This window comes from Lucilia sericata, unplaced genomic scaffold (assembly GCF_015586225.1).
Source record: "Lucilia sericata isolate MDLA Ls3-8-SP2 unplaced genomic scaffold, ASM1558622v1 Contig000192F_arrow, whole genome shotgun sequence".
Classification (NCBI taxonomy): Eukaryota; Metazoa; Arthropoda; class Insecta; order Diptera; family Calliphoridae; genus Lucilia; species Lucilia sericata.
This window is the reverse complement of record NW_023994220.1, coordinates 302,501-319,628: the sequence shown is the minus strand read 5'-3', so window position 1 is coordinate 319,628 and position 17,128 is coordinate 302,501. Positions and strand designations below refer to the sequence as shown.

At 22.8% G+C, this 17,128-nt stretch overlaps 1 protein-coding gene across 2 annotated transcripts; it reads right to left on the bottom strand.

The window, feature by feature from the left end:
* Window positions 1-350: 350 nt before the first annotated feature.
* Window positions 351-15,806, bottom strand: LOC119601836 (inositol-trisphosphate 3-kinase homolog). Of its 2 annotated transcripts, none has more exons than XM_037953021.1 (3): window positions 14,984-15,806; window positions 4,306-4,404; window positions 351-1,905 (listed from the first exon to the last, which is right to left on the bottom strand). In XM_037953021.1, exons 1-3 carry the CDS (start codon window positions 15,284-15,286, stop codon window positions 952-954), a joined length of 1,356 nt encoding a protein of 451 aa, XP_037808949.1. In that variant the 5' UTR covers window positions 15,287-15,806; the 3' UTR covers window positions 351-951. The 2 variants fall into 2 exon arrangements, with proteins under 2 accessions (XP_037808949.1, XP_037808950.1); XM_037953022.1 differs by lacking the exon at window positions 14,984-15,806 and adding an exon at window positions 4,889-4,960 and having other exon boundaries at window positions 600-1,905.
* Window positions 15,807-17,128: the final 1,322 nt, after the last annotated feature.

Genomic DNA, 17,128 nt, shown 5'->3' with positions numbered 1-17,128 from the left:
GAGATTTTGTTAATTTTAAAATCTTACTAACTAATTAGCAACATTTTAAAACTTATTTAGACAGAGTTGCCAAATATTTTATGAAATAAAACGGAATTCTAAGGTAAAAACATTGCAATTAATGTAAGTAAAAAGAAATCTATAGTTTTTAAAAGGATATTTGTTCGAAACTTAACAAAAGTAGTGATGAGTTTTGTTAAGTTTGAATTATGTATTATTGTAAAGGTTGCTGTTGTAACAGTTCGTTTGTGGTCGATAGTTCGTTCCTTCCTGGGGAAACAACTTTAGGTTGATACAGCTGTCGCTGGCAAATTATCTTTAATCAAAACACTTTTGTTTTTTAATTTTTTCATAAATTTTTGTTTAAATTTGTATATTTTTTATATTAATTTACTAATTACAGTATACATTTGTGTTTACATACAATTTTAATAGATTTAAAAACTAAAACTTAACAAAATAATTAAGTAAATGATGTATTAAATGATTGTTTTAAAGATTTTTTAAGCAAAATTTAAAGAAATGTGAAATTAAGTTAAAAAACAAATGTTCGAATATAAATTTTAAAGAAATTTTCTTAATTTTTTTTATTAGTTGAGAGTTTATTTTGATGTTTTCTTTCAATGATGTTTTGTTTTGCTTATTTTAAGTTGTTTTAATTATAAAATACAATACTTTTTTTTTAAAGAAATTTGTTAACAAAAGTCTTTTTCTTTAATTAACTACAAATTAACAGTTTTCCAATATGGAAAATAATAATAATGAAATGTTTGTTTTTATAAATATTGAAATGCATAATAAATGTTAATAAATTCTAATTAGTTTTGAAATGATAAAAGAAATTAAAGCACGAAAATGAGTTTAAAAGAAATTTACAAAAATTTATAATGTGATCAGTCTTTAAATGATTTTTTTCTTGTAAATTTAAAAAATTTTCTTAAAAAAAAATTCTTAAATTTGTAAAAATTTGCGGCCTAAAGAAGAATGCTGTTTTTGGTAAACCATTTCAAAAGCATTAATAAGTTCATCCATGCCTTTCAACAAACCCTCCTCACGATTACCGGGCACCCATTCAGAACGATGATTGAGTGTTAATTGTTCCGGCAGAGGTCTAGATTTGGCAAAATCTATTAGCCAGCAGCCAACTTTAGTGTCATCGTAAACTATGAAAATACTAGAGCCCACAATTTCATGGGTTTGAAAGAATTCCGATTTCTCCATTACGGAACGCATGTATTTTAAACGTTTCAGTAAATCCTTTTGCACTGATTTCTTATGGCTCACAAATTCCTCTATAGTTTGGGTAATTTGCTCATTAGAGCGTACTGTTTTCAAATCTTTCATGGGAGGTTTGCCTTTCAAACGCAAGGCCTCTATGCGAAAACCTTTGGATTGTGAGGAGGACATAGCTTCACGGAATAACATATAACGCAGTTTGGTAATGGCTTTCTGTTGGTGTTCTTCTGCGGTGGGTGCCATAGCATCTACTTTAATCATTTTTTGATATAAGTCTGGTCTTAAAGTTTTATTACCCACTTCGGATTCCAAAAAGGTGCGACAACCCATTTTAATATCCATAACACAGGGATCTTTGAAACCTTTTAACAAATCCTGCAATTCTATGAACATTTCCCCCGATTCCAATTGTACATTGCCATAAAATTCGGGTACTATTTTACTGGTTTGTGGCTCCTGTCTGAGTTGTTGATAAGCTAAAACCTCATAATCGGCAAAACTATTAACACGTTTACGCACCACACCACTTGAACAGGGTACTATGCTTTCGGGATGACCCGATAACTGTAACCAGCCAGAGGGCTTGTTATTGGTTTGTTGTTGCTGCTGCTGTTGTTGTTGTTGTTGTAGTAGTACCGGTGTTGCTGGGGCACTTAATTCTAAAGCATTCTGTAATTAAAAAGAAAATAAATATTTAGTTTCGACAGATAAGCAAAAAAAAAGTAGAGAAATTCTTAAATAAATATAGTTTTATTAGGGAATTGATTGTTTTTTAGCAGGTTTTTAAACAAAATAAACAAATAATAAAATGTTTATATGAAAGACAACAGCAAACAAAATAATTGCCAAAAATTCCATTAACATATAGACAAAATTTTCCCACCAGTTTTAATTTATTTAATAATAAATAAATAAACCTTTATTAGTTAAACTTTGGAAAATTAAAAAACTACTATAAAAGAACTAAAGGTGGAAATTTCAAACCTCTAAATTAAAGTTACTAAAAGACTTGTGGCTTTATTTAAAAAAAAAAAGTTTGACAAAGTATAAAAATTTGATTCTACTTTGAAAAATTCTTTTAATGCTTCAACAACACGTGTTTAAAAGCTGATTTTACTAAAAAAAATCTAAAAAACCATTAAAGCAATTAATTTAAAATGATAAAGAAAAATTTGCTGATGCAATTTCTTAAAATTTTCAAAACAAGTTGAGTTATTTTTTTTTTGGGGGGGAATTTTAAATTAAATCAAAGAACCAAATAAATTCAACTGAAATTTAAAATATTATTTATAAATATAAATATAATTTACAAAAAAAAAAGAAAATTTAAGATTAAAACTGTCTGTCATTGCTGCTTATCTTTTCATTATACTACATGGTTACATGTTCTTTATTTTATAATTTGCGTCACTTAAACACAAAGTCCGTAGTAAATTTCTTGAAATATATAAATATTACAAAATAAACAAAATAATTTGTACAATTGTCAACACCGTAAAGCGTCAATAATTACCTTGCAGTCGTTTATATTACAACCAAAACAAAATTTTGTTTTGTAAAGTAAAATATTTGTTAAATTAAAGAAAAAAAAACTTTATAAAATTTAATTAAAAAAAAAGCAAACTGCATTGATTAGAATTTAGACACACCCTCTTTTTTTGACGTTTGTTTATTGGTTCAGTATTTGTTAAGAAAGATAGGAAATTTCCTCTATAGCTGATTATATATATTTTTTTATTTATTTTGTTTTAAATTTAAACTTTTAGACGATTTTAATAATATTTTTAATAAATTTGCTATTTTTCTTTATTTTTGCAACAAATTTTGTTGTTTATTATTAAAAATTTCTTAAATTTATTTAATTTTTAATAGTTAAAGCAAAAAAACGCTAACATAGCTAAACATAAAACATTCTGGCAACATTTCAAATGTTGCCAAATGTTGTTGACATGTTTATGTAGTGTAATGTAAACAATAAAGAAATTTGACAATGTTGTGGTACAAACAAATAAAAACTGATTTTAGCCAGTTTTAACGACTTTTTTCAACAATTTGCAACTCAAATCCAAAATTTCTATCAAAATTAACAACTTTTTTTAAAAAATCTTTTAAATTTTCTTTAAAATTTTTTATTTTTCTATTCTATATATTCCAGTTTAAGTTCATTATGTAAAAAATACAAATTTATATTTCGCATGAAATGTCATTATCATTGTATTGGACACACTTATGTCTGGCTAAATACGTCAAACCTAAACGACTGTGTTTGACTATGAAACAATTCTTAACTTTTAATTGTAAAACTAAATACAATTGCACAAATAATTTCTAATCATAAATAATTTATAGAAATTTTGTACAAAAGCAAATAAAAGAAAAATTAACATAATTTTAAACGTTTTGCCATGACTAATAATAAAAATATTTATTTTTAAATTGTTGTATTCATCAAGTTTTAAACTTTTTAAAATCAAAAAAGTTAGTTTATGCCCAAACGCCTACAGTTAACTAAAAAGAGAAGAGTTATATAGGACCTTAAGTTCTAAAATTCAAAATCCTAGACTTTTTGAAGGCCAAGTTAGGAGCTCTGTAAGTAAGGTGCCTTATTTATAGAACATTTACTAATTTCAATAAATTTTGTAATATTTGTATTTTGTAACAGAAAATTTGTTTAATTTTATATATCATTTTAAAGCTTGCAGTGTCTCCTTTTTAAAACTCTATATAATTTTTAAAATTTGTAAATTTTCTTTAAGACTTTTTGCTAAATAAAACAAAACCAATATTTAAGCAAAAAAAAGTATATTAAAAAAAGCAAAAGTTTATTTATTTGTTTATTATAATTTTTGTTTATTTTCTTAAATTTTTAAATTATTTATTGTTTAAATTGTTTTTTGGTTTTCTTAAAAGCCTTTGGCAAAAACTTCCATTCATGGAAAATTTTCTTTGAAGTGTAAGACGGACTTTATTTGCTTTATTTTTATGTTTTTTGCTTAAATATTGTAATTTATAATTAACACTTGTTAAAAATGTTAATTTTGTTTAAATAATGGGTGAAAAAATACTTACAATTGCCAGAAATTTTAATAAAGACATGCGGCTGGGTGCATCAAAATCACGTTGACCCAAGTAATCATTAATATTTTCACAATTCTCAAAGGAAATGTTCTAAAAAGACAAAGAAAGAAAATAAAGAAATTAAATAAATGTTGGAAAACAAAGAAAATTTTTAAGAAAAGTAAATTTTATAAAATATATAGAATTTTTTAAGAAAAATATAGAAAATTTAAGAATATTTTTAAAAAATGGAGAAATTTTAATATAATTTTTTTTTAAGAAAGAATATAGAAAATTTAAAAAAAAATTATAAAAGCAAAGAAATTTTAAAAAATATAAAGAATTTTTTAAGAAAAATATAGAAGTTTTAAGAAAATTTTAATAAAAATAAAAAAATATAAAGAAATTGCAAGAAAATTAAAGAAATTTTAAGAATGTTTAGAAATTATTAAGAAAATTTAAAACAATTTAAAGAAATTTTAAATATTTTTATATAAAATTCTACAATAAAATAATTTTCTTAAAAAATTATTAAAAAATCCTCCAATATTCTAAAACAATTTTAAAATCCTAAATTTTATTTGGTTTACAACACCTTAGCTGCCATTTTGTGTTTTCCTCTTTTAATTAAACTTTTCTTTAACTCAGTTTCACTTGTTTATGTTTGAAATTTTAGTAACTTACTAAAATTTCATTTTATGATTTTAAATTTAATAAGCCATTTCTTTTTAATTGTAAAACAAAACAACAGACTACTACATTTTTTCATTTCATTTAAAATATACATTTTAAAAATAATTTTTATCTGTTAACCAACCTTATCACACGTTTTAACAAATACAAAAAAAAAAAAAAAAAAAACCAAACCACTTAAGTGTTTTATTATCACAAAAATTTATGACAATTTGTTTGATAAAAAAACAACTTAAATTTTAAATAATTTATAACAATTTAAACTAAATAACACGATAATATTGCCACAAACTTACATTAAAATGTAAGGCATTACATAGTTGCTTAATTTGTCATTCAAAAATACCGTTATTTGCTTGTATTTATGCATGTTGCTATGTCTAGTGTCATTTTTATGTTTATTGTTTACCTTAAGTTAGTTTGTTTACATTAATTCAGTGTTGTAAAGCGTTGTTATAGTTAACTTCACCTTTATTAGTGTTGTAAAGTGTTTTTTATTTGCTGTAGTGACTTTTCTTCAATGCTGCTAACTATTTGCTTTATACAAAATCACATTTTTTTTGCTTTTGGTGTTTACTTTATAGGTAACGGTATTTTTCTTTCTTTAAAGTGTTGCCAAGTGTTTTAAATTCGTTTTTAAATGGTTTTAATGAGTTATCTGTTGATTTATATATGTTTAAACAGTTTTTTTGTTTAAATGCCATAAAAATTTATTAAGTTTATAATAAATTTACATTTAAATAGTTTTAAATTTATGTTAAATTTGATTTAGTGTATATTTATTTAAATTTGTTGTTAATATGTATTAAATATTATGTTTTGTTGTGTGTTTTTTTTTAAATTTAGTTGTTAGTTTTGTTGTTTTTTTGTAGTTGTTGTTGAAAGTCTCTCTTTAGTTTAGTTGTGTGTAGTGAACAAATTTATTGTTTAGTTAACAGCTAGTGACGTCAAAGTTGACCTTAATAACTGCTGTTTAAATGTAAAAGTTTTTTTTTTACTTTTTTTTAGATAATTTCGGTTTTGTTAAGCGTTTTTTTTTTTGCAGGATTTAAAAAATAAGTTTTAACAGCAAATTTTTTAAACAAATTGTTGAAAAATATTTATAATAAAATTTGTATATGCTGAAGGGGTTTTTATACAAAATGCTGACGTTGGTTTTTAACTTAAAAAACTGGTCTCCAAAAAAAAATTAATGAATACTTAGTAATTTTGCAGAGACACTCTTTGACGTCACTTGCATAAATTTTAAAAAAGCATTTAACAAAAAAAAAGAAAACAAAAAACCTAAAATCATTAAAAATTATAATATTTAACACCCTACTATCAACAATAAAGCTAATAATTTCAAGTTTAAAAATTATTTCTGATTTATTAATTTTTTTTTAATAATTTACTGCGTAATACGCCTTTTTTGCGGTAAATTAAAAAAAGTTATTTTTCCTATTAAAAGTTTAATATGTGAAACGTGTTAACAATTTTTTTTTTTACAAGTAACGTGTGAAATTCTTAATAATTTAATTTATTTTTTAAACAAATTTTTATTATTATAAATTTTAATTGTTAGCTTAACCTCTGCTGAGAAATTAAACCCTTTATTTTGTATAAATTTAATTATAATTACACATATTACTTAAAACAGTTTAAAAAAATAATAAATATTTCCGGTTTTTGTTAAATACAACAACATGAATGTTATAATAGTTTGTTTAAGCTGCAAATAATAGGTATTATTAAATAATTATAAATAAATCATATAATTTATAATAATTTACTAACATTTACTACAAAAAATTAACAATTATTTGTTAATTTGTTGTTATTCTATTTGAAAATAAGAGGCAACACTTAAAAACAAAAATTTTAAACAAGAAATTAGTTAAAGCAAGTTTATTAACGTTTTTAAACCTTTACAACTTATGGGCAACACTATTATGAGCAGGGATGTCAAAGTAAAACAACGTCAAAGCAAAACAAAAGTAAAAAATAACAAAATTTTAAAAAAGCAGCAAAAAGTGTAAAAATTATTAAAAACTTTTTTTTCAATAACATTAATAAAAAAATGCCAACGTTTAAAACATTTTTTAGGTAATTGAAAAAGTTTTTAAAACATTTTCAAATCATTTCTAATAATTTTCTAAAATTTCAACCTTTTTATAGATATTTTTTTTTTAAATTAACATATTTATGTTAATTAATTGTTTATTTTTATTCTATATTTTTTTTCTTAGACTAATAATGCTAATCTTACCAAGTCTTTGCATTTTTAAATAGCATTTTAGAAATTCATTTCATGTTTCACTAACTTGGCAATTGCAATTTTTTATAATTCCCATAATATGCCAACAAATGGCGACTAGTTTCTTAAAGTTACACAAACGTGTAAGAATTTGTAATAAAAATAACTAGTAAAACACAAAAATTTACATACAAACACTATAAATCTTTACTAAAAACAAGTTTAAAAATTACAACTTTAAGGAAAAAGTATTAAAAAAATGAGAAATCAAACACCCTCCAGTAAAAAAAGTTCTAAATAGTTGGCAACTTAAACCACTTTCAAGCTATTTTCCTATTAATTCCTTTTTTGTGACTTAAATTCTCTCCCTTTAACATAATTTCTTATGTTTTCTTTCCTTTTTGTTACATTAAGCAGGTGTTGCCAACTATTTTGTTTGACACGAAAGCATGTTAAAGAGCTGGAGTGTTGTTTATCGAAATTTATGGTTTACTTCTTGTTCTAAGGTTAAACTGTGATGACAACTGTTTTGTTTTATTGATTTGTCAAAAATAGTTAATTTTGAAGAAAAAAATTAATATGTTTTTAAATTAAAATTCACTTTATAAAAATTTTTCTACTCATTTTCTAAAAATATTTTATTAATAATTTATTTAAATTTTTTATTAAATATTATTACTTTTGTTTTATAGCTAAAACCTGTTTTGTTTAAGAAAAAAGCAACAATAATAATGAAAGTAATAAAAATTTTGCAAATTAATAAAACCACCCACAAACAATATATATATTTTTTTTTTACCTATTTCTAGGTAAAACAAATGTTAATGACTTGTTACTATAAAAATGGCAATTTAAGCTACAAGTTATGGAAATATAGAGGGTATTGTTCTGTTTTATTTTTTATAATTTATAAATATTCATTCAAATAGTGTATTCATATTATAATATGGTTTTAAAAAAACATCGGTATTATTTAATAATATTGCGCATTTTTTAAAAAAGCAAAACACTAAACTGTATATTTTTTGCTAAGAGGGTTCGGTCATAGCACACATTTTTTGCAAAATAATGAATCATCTTGAGGTTAAAAAGTATGCATAAATATCATGTCATGTTTTTGTTTGGTAAAGGTAAGTTTGAATCACTTGTTTTAATATTTTTATAAATAAATTGTTTCTAGGGAATACATTAAGTTTTAATCATATAAATAAAATATAATATTTAATGAAACATTTTTTCAAAATTGAGTTTTTTTGTGCAAAATAACGAATATTTAATGTTTTCTAAATATTTATTTAAAAATTTAGCTTTATTTTCATTTAAATTTATTAAAAAAATATTTAATTTATGAAAAATCTACTTAATTTTTCGAATTTTCAACATAATTGAGCGTTTTTATAAAAAAATCTAAGTGGCAACACTTGAATATGTCACTGTTTATAAAGGATACAACAATGTAAACACAAGAAGGCATAAAAATAACGGTATCACTAAACAGTGTTAACAACGATGTAATTCTCAAGATAAATAAGCGTTTACATAAAAAAACCTATGTGGCAACACTTGAAAATAACACTGTTTATAAAGGATACAACAATGTAAACAAAACAAGGCATACAAATAACGGTATGTCATTAAACAGTGTTAACAACGATATAAAACAAAAACAGCAGCAATATAAAGAGAAAATAAACAAATCTAGTTGTGAGAATAATGAAAACTCTTTAAACACTGTTAACAGCGATGTAAAAACAACACAATAGCAAGAAAAGCAGAGAAAAAATTAAAGTAAAGAATATAAAATAGAAAAATAACGGTATTTCTATTAAAATAAAGAGAAAATAAAAGTAAACTCTTTAAACATACCTAAAATTTAAATAATTATTAGATTATTAGTGCGTAAAAGTTTAAAGTCCATGTGTTTTTTATCTGTTTTTAAAAACTTTATCTTTAAAAAATACTGCATTGTCTTTTTATAACTATAATCTTTTTATGTATTATTTGTTAAAGAAAAACAAACATAATGCATTAAAATATTAAATGAAAGGCATTTTGAAAAGATGTTTTTAATTACTCTAATATTATCAGTTTTATAAAGTGAAAATGATAAAATAAGTAAAATATTTACAGAGATGGCAAAAAATTTAAAAAGTCATTTTATGACATGTGGTTAATTAAAATTAAAATTATCATTCTTCAATTACAAAAATGCAAAAAAATAATAATTTTATAATGATTACATTTGTTTAAAAGGTTTCTTTTAAAAAAATTATTAAATGTTTAGTTATTATATTGTTTGACGTCATTTGTTTTAGATTTCTTTTTTATAAAACAATAAAATTATTGAGTTATTTTCATTACAAATTAAAACACCTGTAAATATTTCTATAAGGAATTGTTTTAAATTAGTTGTAGCTGTCAGCTAGTTGAGTAAATATTTCATTTTTTTCAATTCTAAACACTAATTAGTTGAAAATAAAAAAAAATTACTCATAAATTAGTCATTATTAGTGTTTAAGTTATGTTATAGGGGGCTTTCCTTAACAATAAAAAATTATAAAAAACAAGTAAAAATATATAAAAAAAATTATTTTTATCTAAAACTTTCAGAGAAAATATTTAACCTGCTAAATTTTGTATTAAAAAAATTGTGTTTAATCGAAAAATTTTAAACAATCTATAAAAAAATATTATGACATTCAACAATTGTTTCTTTTTAAAATTATTTATTTAATGAGCATTTTAAAAATATGTTTATATAGACACAAGTGTTTTTTTTGTGCTATTATTCATATGATTTTATGGGAATTCCTTAATTTTTTTTATTGATTTTAAAGATTTTTTTGTTATTTTACTAAAAAAGTTAAAACAATGACAAGGTTATTAACTTTTTTTAAGTTAAAATTAAAAAAAAAAAAATGTTCAAAGTTTCTTAAGGATTTTTTTTGTAGGAAATTTCTTAACAAATTGAGGTAAATGTAGTACAAATATTTATCCATAAGGTAATTAATATTGTTATTTACAGAATATTGTATTTAAATAGAACAAATTTTTCGCCAAAAATTCTTTCCATTTTTTAATATTTGCCTATAATTATTAAATTAAACATTTATTTTAAATTCAACGTGTATGAAATGGGGATTTTTGTTTAATTTTATTTGTTATAGACATATTTTCTTTAATATTCATAAAATTAAAGTTAAAAATTTTCCATATTTAAAGAAATATTTTGAAATTACCACTTTAACTACTATTTCTACAGCACTGTGGAGAAAAGTGGAGATTTTAGCGTTTTTATTTATATACTTTCTGACAATGTTTATAACTATTAAGAAATTAAGAGAGTAAGTGCTGAGAATTTAGTTTACCGTTACTTTTGTTGTTTACTTTTATTATAAACAATGTTGCCACCTAGATTGTTTACAAACATGTAGCAAAAGTTTGTGTGAAAGTGTAAAAGCCTTAACTACCGTTATATTTAATGTTTACTAGTTCTTTGACAGTTCAAACAGTGTTACCAAGTAAAGCAAACTAAAAAAACGCCTAAAATGTTAAAAGCTTGTGAAATATAAAGTATTTAAAATAAATAATTAATTTAGATAAATTAGCAAAAAAAAAAAAATTAATAAAATTTCTATAAATTAGAATAAAATCTAATAAAATATTAAGAAATATTAGAAACAACTTTGAAAATGTTATAAAAAGTTTTAAAATTAAAATTTTTTAAAGCTAAAGAAAGCTATCAAAGTTTAGTTTTACAATTAATACTGTTATTTTTGTTGTATTATTTGATTGCAACTTAAAAAAAAAACCTGTCTGTTAAGTTATTATTTTAAATAACCTTGAGTTAAATGAACTACAAACAAAGTTCTAGATCTAGTCTAGTCAAGACAACATCATCATAAAAAGATTTTTAAATAAGTTATAGAGACAGACCACAGAAAAACCTTGTAAAACCGCAAATGATGTAAAAAATTTAACCGTGACTTAAAATGTGTAATAAAAAACGCAAGATTTTTGACAGACATTTAAGATAAAAATACTATAAAGAGATTATAAGTATAAAAAGAACTAAAGTTAAGAATTGTTGAGTTTTGCTTGTGACGTCAATAACCCTTAATATTTTTATAATTTATCATTTTGAAAACCTGAAAATAAAACTTTTTAAACGTAATTGTGCTACGGTAACCTTGACAGTTTCAAATTATAAGATTTATACAGTTTAAATGTTTAAGAACTTGTTTGTTTAGGATTTTTTTTTTTTTTTGGTTATTTTGAGGCGTGGGAATTTTACAATTAAATATAAGAAATATATGCCGGAAATAATTGATTATTAATGCACAAAAATTAACTATTAATAATAAACTATCTTTAATAAACTTTTAAATTGAGAGTTAAAGTTAAATGACCTTTATTAAAACGTAAATAATAACAAAGATTTCTTAGAAATAGTTTTATTTGAAAACAAATAAACTCAAAACTTAATAATTATTAAAATATAATTATTTTTTTTAAAGTTTCATTTATTATCTTTTTTTAATATTCATTGAATTTAAATTATACTAAATTTTAGTCGTTTAATAAAACTAATTTTAGCTTTATGGTTTTTATTATCTTAAATTAAGAGTTATTATAGCTGAATTTTACGATTAATTTTTAATTTAGATAATTAGAATTTTAGATTAACTGTGACGTCAATTTGCTTTTAAACTAAAAATAGTGTTTTTTGCAATTCAAAGTTAATTTTTAATATTTTTTAAAACCTGATATATAAAAAAGTTATAAAAAGCATAAAATTTTAATAATAAAACTAAAAATAACTTTAGTAAAGAAAAAGTATATGAATTTTTAATTATTTTCAAAATAAAACAACATAAAAAGTTTAAATTAGCTAAGAAATTATACAAAAATTAATAAAATTTAAAATTTGTTTAACTAAAAAGAACTTTTTTAAACTTAGAAAAAATTCTTAAATTTTAATAACTTAAAAATTTTCTATTAAAGTTCCTTAAAATGTATATAATATGAAATTATTTTCATAAAATTCCAGAATTATTGGCTTTTAACTTGAAATTTTAGCTTGAGACGCTAAATTGTTAGTTTTGTTGCTTAAAGAAAGAAAATTTCCTAATTGGCAGCACTATTTTGTAACTGTCAATTTCTTTACATTAATAGAGTTGCCACTCAGGTTTAAACAGTGTTAAGCAGTAATCAAAAGAACAAGAAATGCAAATATTAAATAAAAACAAGAATAACTCGAAAATTTAAAGTATTTTAAAAGAAATTCTTAAAAAACATAAGTTTTGCATAATTAATGTTACAATTTCATGAATAAATTGAATGTTTTAGTTTTCTTCTGTTTACTTAGAAAAAATTCTTTAAATTATATAAAATTTGTTTAAAATTCATGTTTCAAATATTAATTTTTAAAGTTTTTTCTTTTTTTGTTTATTTTATGGCTTCTTCTTCATTACAATTAAACACGTAGTAACTTATATTGTTTATTTAAAAATAAATAAATAAAAAAAAAACATTTTATAATGACAAAAAGTTCTAATTATTCAGGGTCTCGTTTTAGGAAGTCATTGTTTAGCAAAATAGTACGTGATTTTGTATAATAATTATAAAATAATTTTTATTTTATAATTCTTATCTTTTGTTAAGAAAATTAAACACAAAAAAGCAAAACAAAATAAATAAAACAATAACTAAATATATAAAAAATAAATTAAAATTTCATATTTTAATATTTAAAAAATAATAACAACACACCTTTGACTTAAAAAAGAACAAATTTGAACAATTGACAACAGTTTTTTTTTAGAAAACTTATCATTTAAATTAAACAAATTGGGAATTTTTTTAAAAGAAATTTAAAGCTATTTTTAGCTGTCAAATTAAAGGTTAAAGATAAACTTTAAGAAACTTTTAAACATTATCAATAATAAACCTACTTTTAGAATAAATTGTTAAAATATTTTTAAATAATTTTTATGTTAAGTACATTTGCCCGTGCTGCACGTGCTGCTAATTTTTGTCTAAATAAATAACTTAATTTAAAAGTCATTAACTTCAAAGGGGATTTTAATTAATCAATTAATCTTCTCTAATAAAATTAATTAATTAAAGCTTGTTTTAAAACCCCCTAATTACTATAAAGGTTTTGATTTGTTTAAAAAAGTTAAATATTTTAAAAACATCTGCCTTTTTTACTAAAAACCCGCTTGACCGCCATTACAACATTTTATTTTTCTACAAAAAGAAATTTTTGTTTAAACAAATGATTCATTTCATTCCACATTTTTTTCATTTTATTTAATTTGTCTTTTAACCACACACACCATCATCATCATCAACTTCATCATTCAGTTTTGTTGGTTTCTGGCACATTTATGACGTCAATTGTCTACTTCAATAGCTTATGGCGAAATATTTACATTAATAATATAAAAAAAAAACTGAAATGTGTGGTTTATTTAACTTAATACGTGTTTAAATAAATATTAGATTTCCCTTATAAACTTCCAGCTATTAGTAAAAGTATAAATTTATTATTATTTTCTTATGCCAGTCATGTATTTTACAAATAATAAGTCTCTTTTTTTTAAATGGTTTACTCAAAACAATGGCATTTAACGGATATCCGTGTTTATAAGGTAAACATTACACCTCCCCTCTTGCTCTCTCTTTTCACTACTTCCATTTAAACTCTTTATTTTTTTCGTATAAAGAAGAAGAAAGTGTTTATGGTTTGTGGTTTGCATAGATTTGTTTACCTAATTTTGCCATGGATATTCATGTTTAAAAAGGTAAACATTACTGTCCCTTTCTCTCTCTCTGACCTAATTACATTTGTATTCCTGTTTTTTAAGAAGAAGAAAGTTGTTATGTTTTTCTTAAAAAATAATGTTTACATAATTTGACAGCTTTCTGCCAAGAAGAAGCAATTTATTGTTTGTTTTGCTTGTAAGTACGTGTGTGTTTGTGTGTTAAAGTACAATGTTTACATAATTTTACTGGCAAAGGATATTTTTTCTCGCTCTTGCCTAATTTCCACAGCACTCTTCATAAAGAAGAAGCAAGTTGTTTACATTTAGGTTTGTTTTGTTTATGGGGAGTGTGTGTATGTGTGTTGTTAAAGGTAACAATAGCATTGTTTACATAAGTTGACAACTTTCAAAAGAATGTTAAACGTAAAAACAGTGTTGCCCCTTATTTTACATAACTTGTTGTTTGTAAAGGCAACATTATAAATATAGAAATTTATAATTAATAGCTAAACTAAAGCAGTGATTTAAATAAAATTTGGCATAATTAATGTCAACATATGGATGAAGTTAAATGTTGCTATTTCATACTTATAAATTAACCGGAAGGTAGTTTAAAAAGGGCTTAAAGTAAAACCTATTGTTTTAAAAGAAAAATTATTAATAAATTAATGTTTCTCCAAGCAAATTTTGTATATAATTTAGAAAAATAAAATAATGCTTCATTTTTATTAGGTATTTTATTAAAAAATATAACTTTTTTCTCTAAAATATCAAATTTTTCATAACAATAGCTTTTTATTAAAAATTTTTCTATAAAAGTTTCTTATTTTAACCAAAAATCTAATAAATTTTCTTACAATTTATTATAATTTCTTTAAAATATAAGAAAATTACTAAAATTTTTAATTAAAAGTGTTTAAAAAAACGCTATACAACTAACACTGCTATTTAATGCTTGTCACCCAACATCACCCGTCAAATGTCAACTTACCTCATTATTATTGTTGTTGTTAGTGCAACTTTTATTATTGCTATTCTTCTTGTTATCAGTTTGTGTAACAGTATTTGTCGTTGTTGTATTGGGAGATGTTACTGTTGTTCTTGTTGTTGTTGCAGCTGCAGCTGCTGCTGTTGTTGTATTATTTGTATCCAATGCAATTAGTTTCCATAATTGTTTCAAACCAATGTTGTCAACGCAAGAAAAACGCAATTTATCATGAGACCAACCCATGTTGCTAGATTCTGTGGTTGTTGTTGATGTTGTTGTTGGAGGTTGTAAAATAGTTGAAGTCATACTTTACTTTTGTTGTTTTTTTTTGTAAGTAACACTTTTAAAGTTTTTCTTTTTTTTACAAAATTTTTAAGTACTTTTGGCTTGGTTTTTGAAACTTTTCGTTAATTTTCTTTAAATATTTTAAAATTTCCACATTTTTTTTCAAATATTTTGCTTTTTATTATAACAATTTTTATCTCAAAAACTTTTTATATTTTTTGTTGTTGTTTTATATAGGTCTTCACTTAAATATTTTTTATCTATATTTTTTTTGTTGTCAGCTAGTTTTACATGAAACTTGTTTTTTATGCAATAATTGTAAGTATTTAGCGTTTAATTTAATAACATTTGTTGTAGTTGTTGGTTTTTTTTTTTACTATATAGCTTGCACGTAAGTCAAAAATCTTCTATTTCTTTCTTTCTTTTTGTTTTACCTCAACGGAGGTTTATTTTTCTGTGTTAAACAATTGCTCGTAGCGTAACGACTAACTGGTTTCCGTTTATAACAGCGAGTTTTGCTAAAAACAGCCAACGCCAGCTCCCAACATATACTCCTCACAAAAACTACAGCAATTCGTTTAAGATCGTGCTTTAAAACGACTGTGCCCCACAGTCTCTATAGCTGTTTGTTTATATTTCTCTCCCTTTTGCCCCCCTCCCCTAATAACGATCACTCTAACATATTGTCTCTTTGCTTTGTAATTTAATATTGATTTTTATTTACTCTTCGATTTCTAATTTTTATTCATTCGTTCATTGTCGTTATTTACTCGTTTGTTTTATTATTTTTTTCATTATCTCTCTCTTTTTATCATCATACTTAAGCTCTCTCTCGTTTCAATACTATATTAATGCATTTGTAAACATTTGCTTTTAATTTGAAGTGTTTTAATTTGTTTTCAATAGTTTTTTAAGTTTTTAAAGAGTATAAAAGAGTATTATTTAAATTGTTATAATTCAATCGTTATTAATACAGCAGGCAAATAAAATGAAGCATAAACATTGTATGTTGAAATGAGGAAAAAGTGAAAGAACCGGGTTATAATAATAGGACATTAACACCATAGACCGTAGTCCAGACTATAGCCCAGACTTTAGAATAAAGTACAGACCTTAGAGTAGTCCAGACTATAGAGTACACCGAGGTTTACACTAAAGACTAAAGTATAGTCCAGACTAGTCAGACTATACTTCAACTTATATAGTAATAGTCTACAGCATAGACTATATTCTAGTCTAATCTATGGTCTGGACTATAGTCGAATCTTTTTTATGGGCTATAGTATGGACTATGGAATATACCACAGTCTGAATTGTAATCTAGTATTTGTCTATTGTCTAGTCTGGACTATAGAATAGCATATAGTCTGGACTATAGAATAGCCTATAGTCTGAACTATAAAATAGCCTATTTTCTGTACTGTAGAATAGTTTATATTCTAGTCTAGACTAAAGTCAATATTATAGTCTAGACGTTTTCTTTATTTATTTCCCCTGTTTGCATTTTTTCAAAATACCCTTTTTGGTAAAATTAAAAGAATTTCAAAATATTGCAGCATATTTTTATTGTTATTTACACGTTCGAGAGATTAATTGTCCCAAAAAATTACCATTTCCGTTATTGAAAAAATGTATTTATTACTTTTTCAATCAAAAATATTTCGTATACGAATAGCAACTAAAATTTGTTTATTCTTATTTGTTTTTTTTTAAGATTTTCAAAACCCCCAGCAAATTTGTTACAGAGATAAGGGAAGTTTTATTTTAGCTTAATTTGTTTATTGTTTTATTCTAATTTTTTATTAATATTAGAGATTAATTTGTCAAATTTTTATGGAATGTTTTTCGGAAGATTGTTTTTCT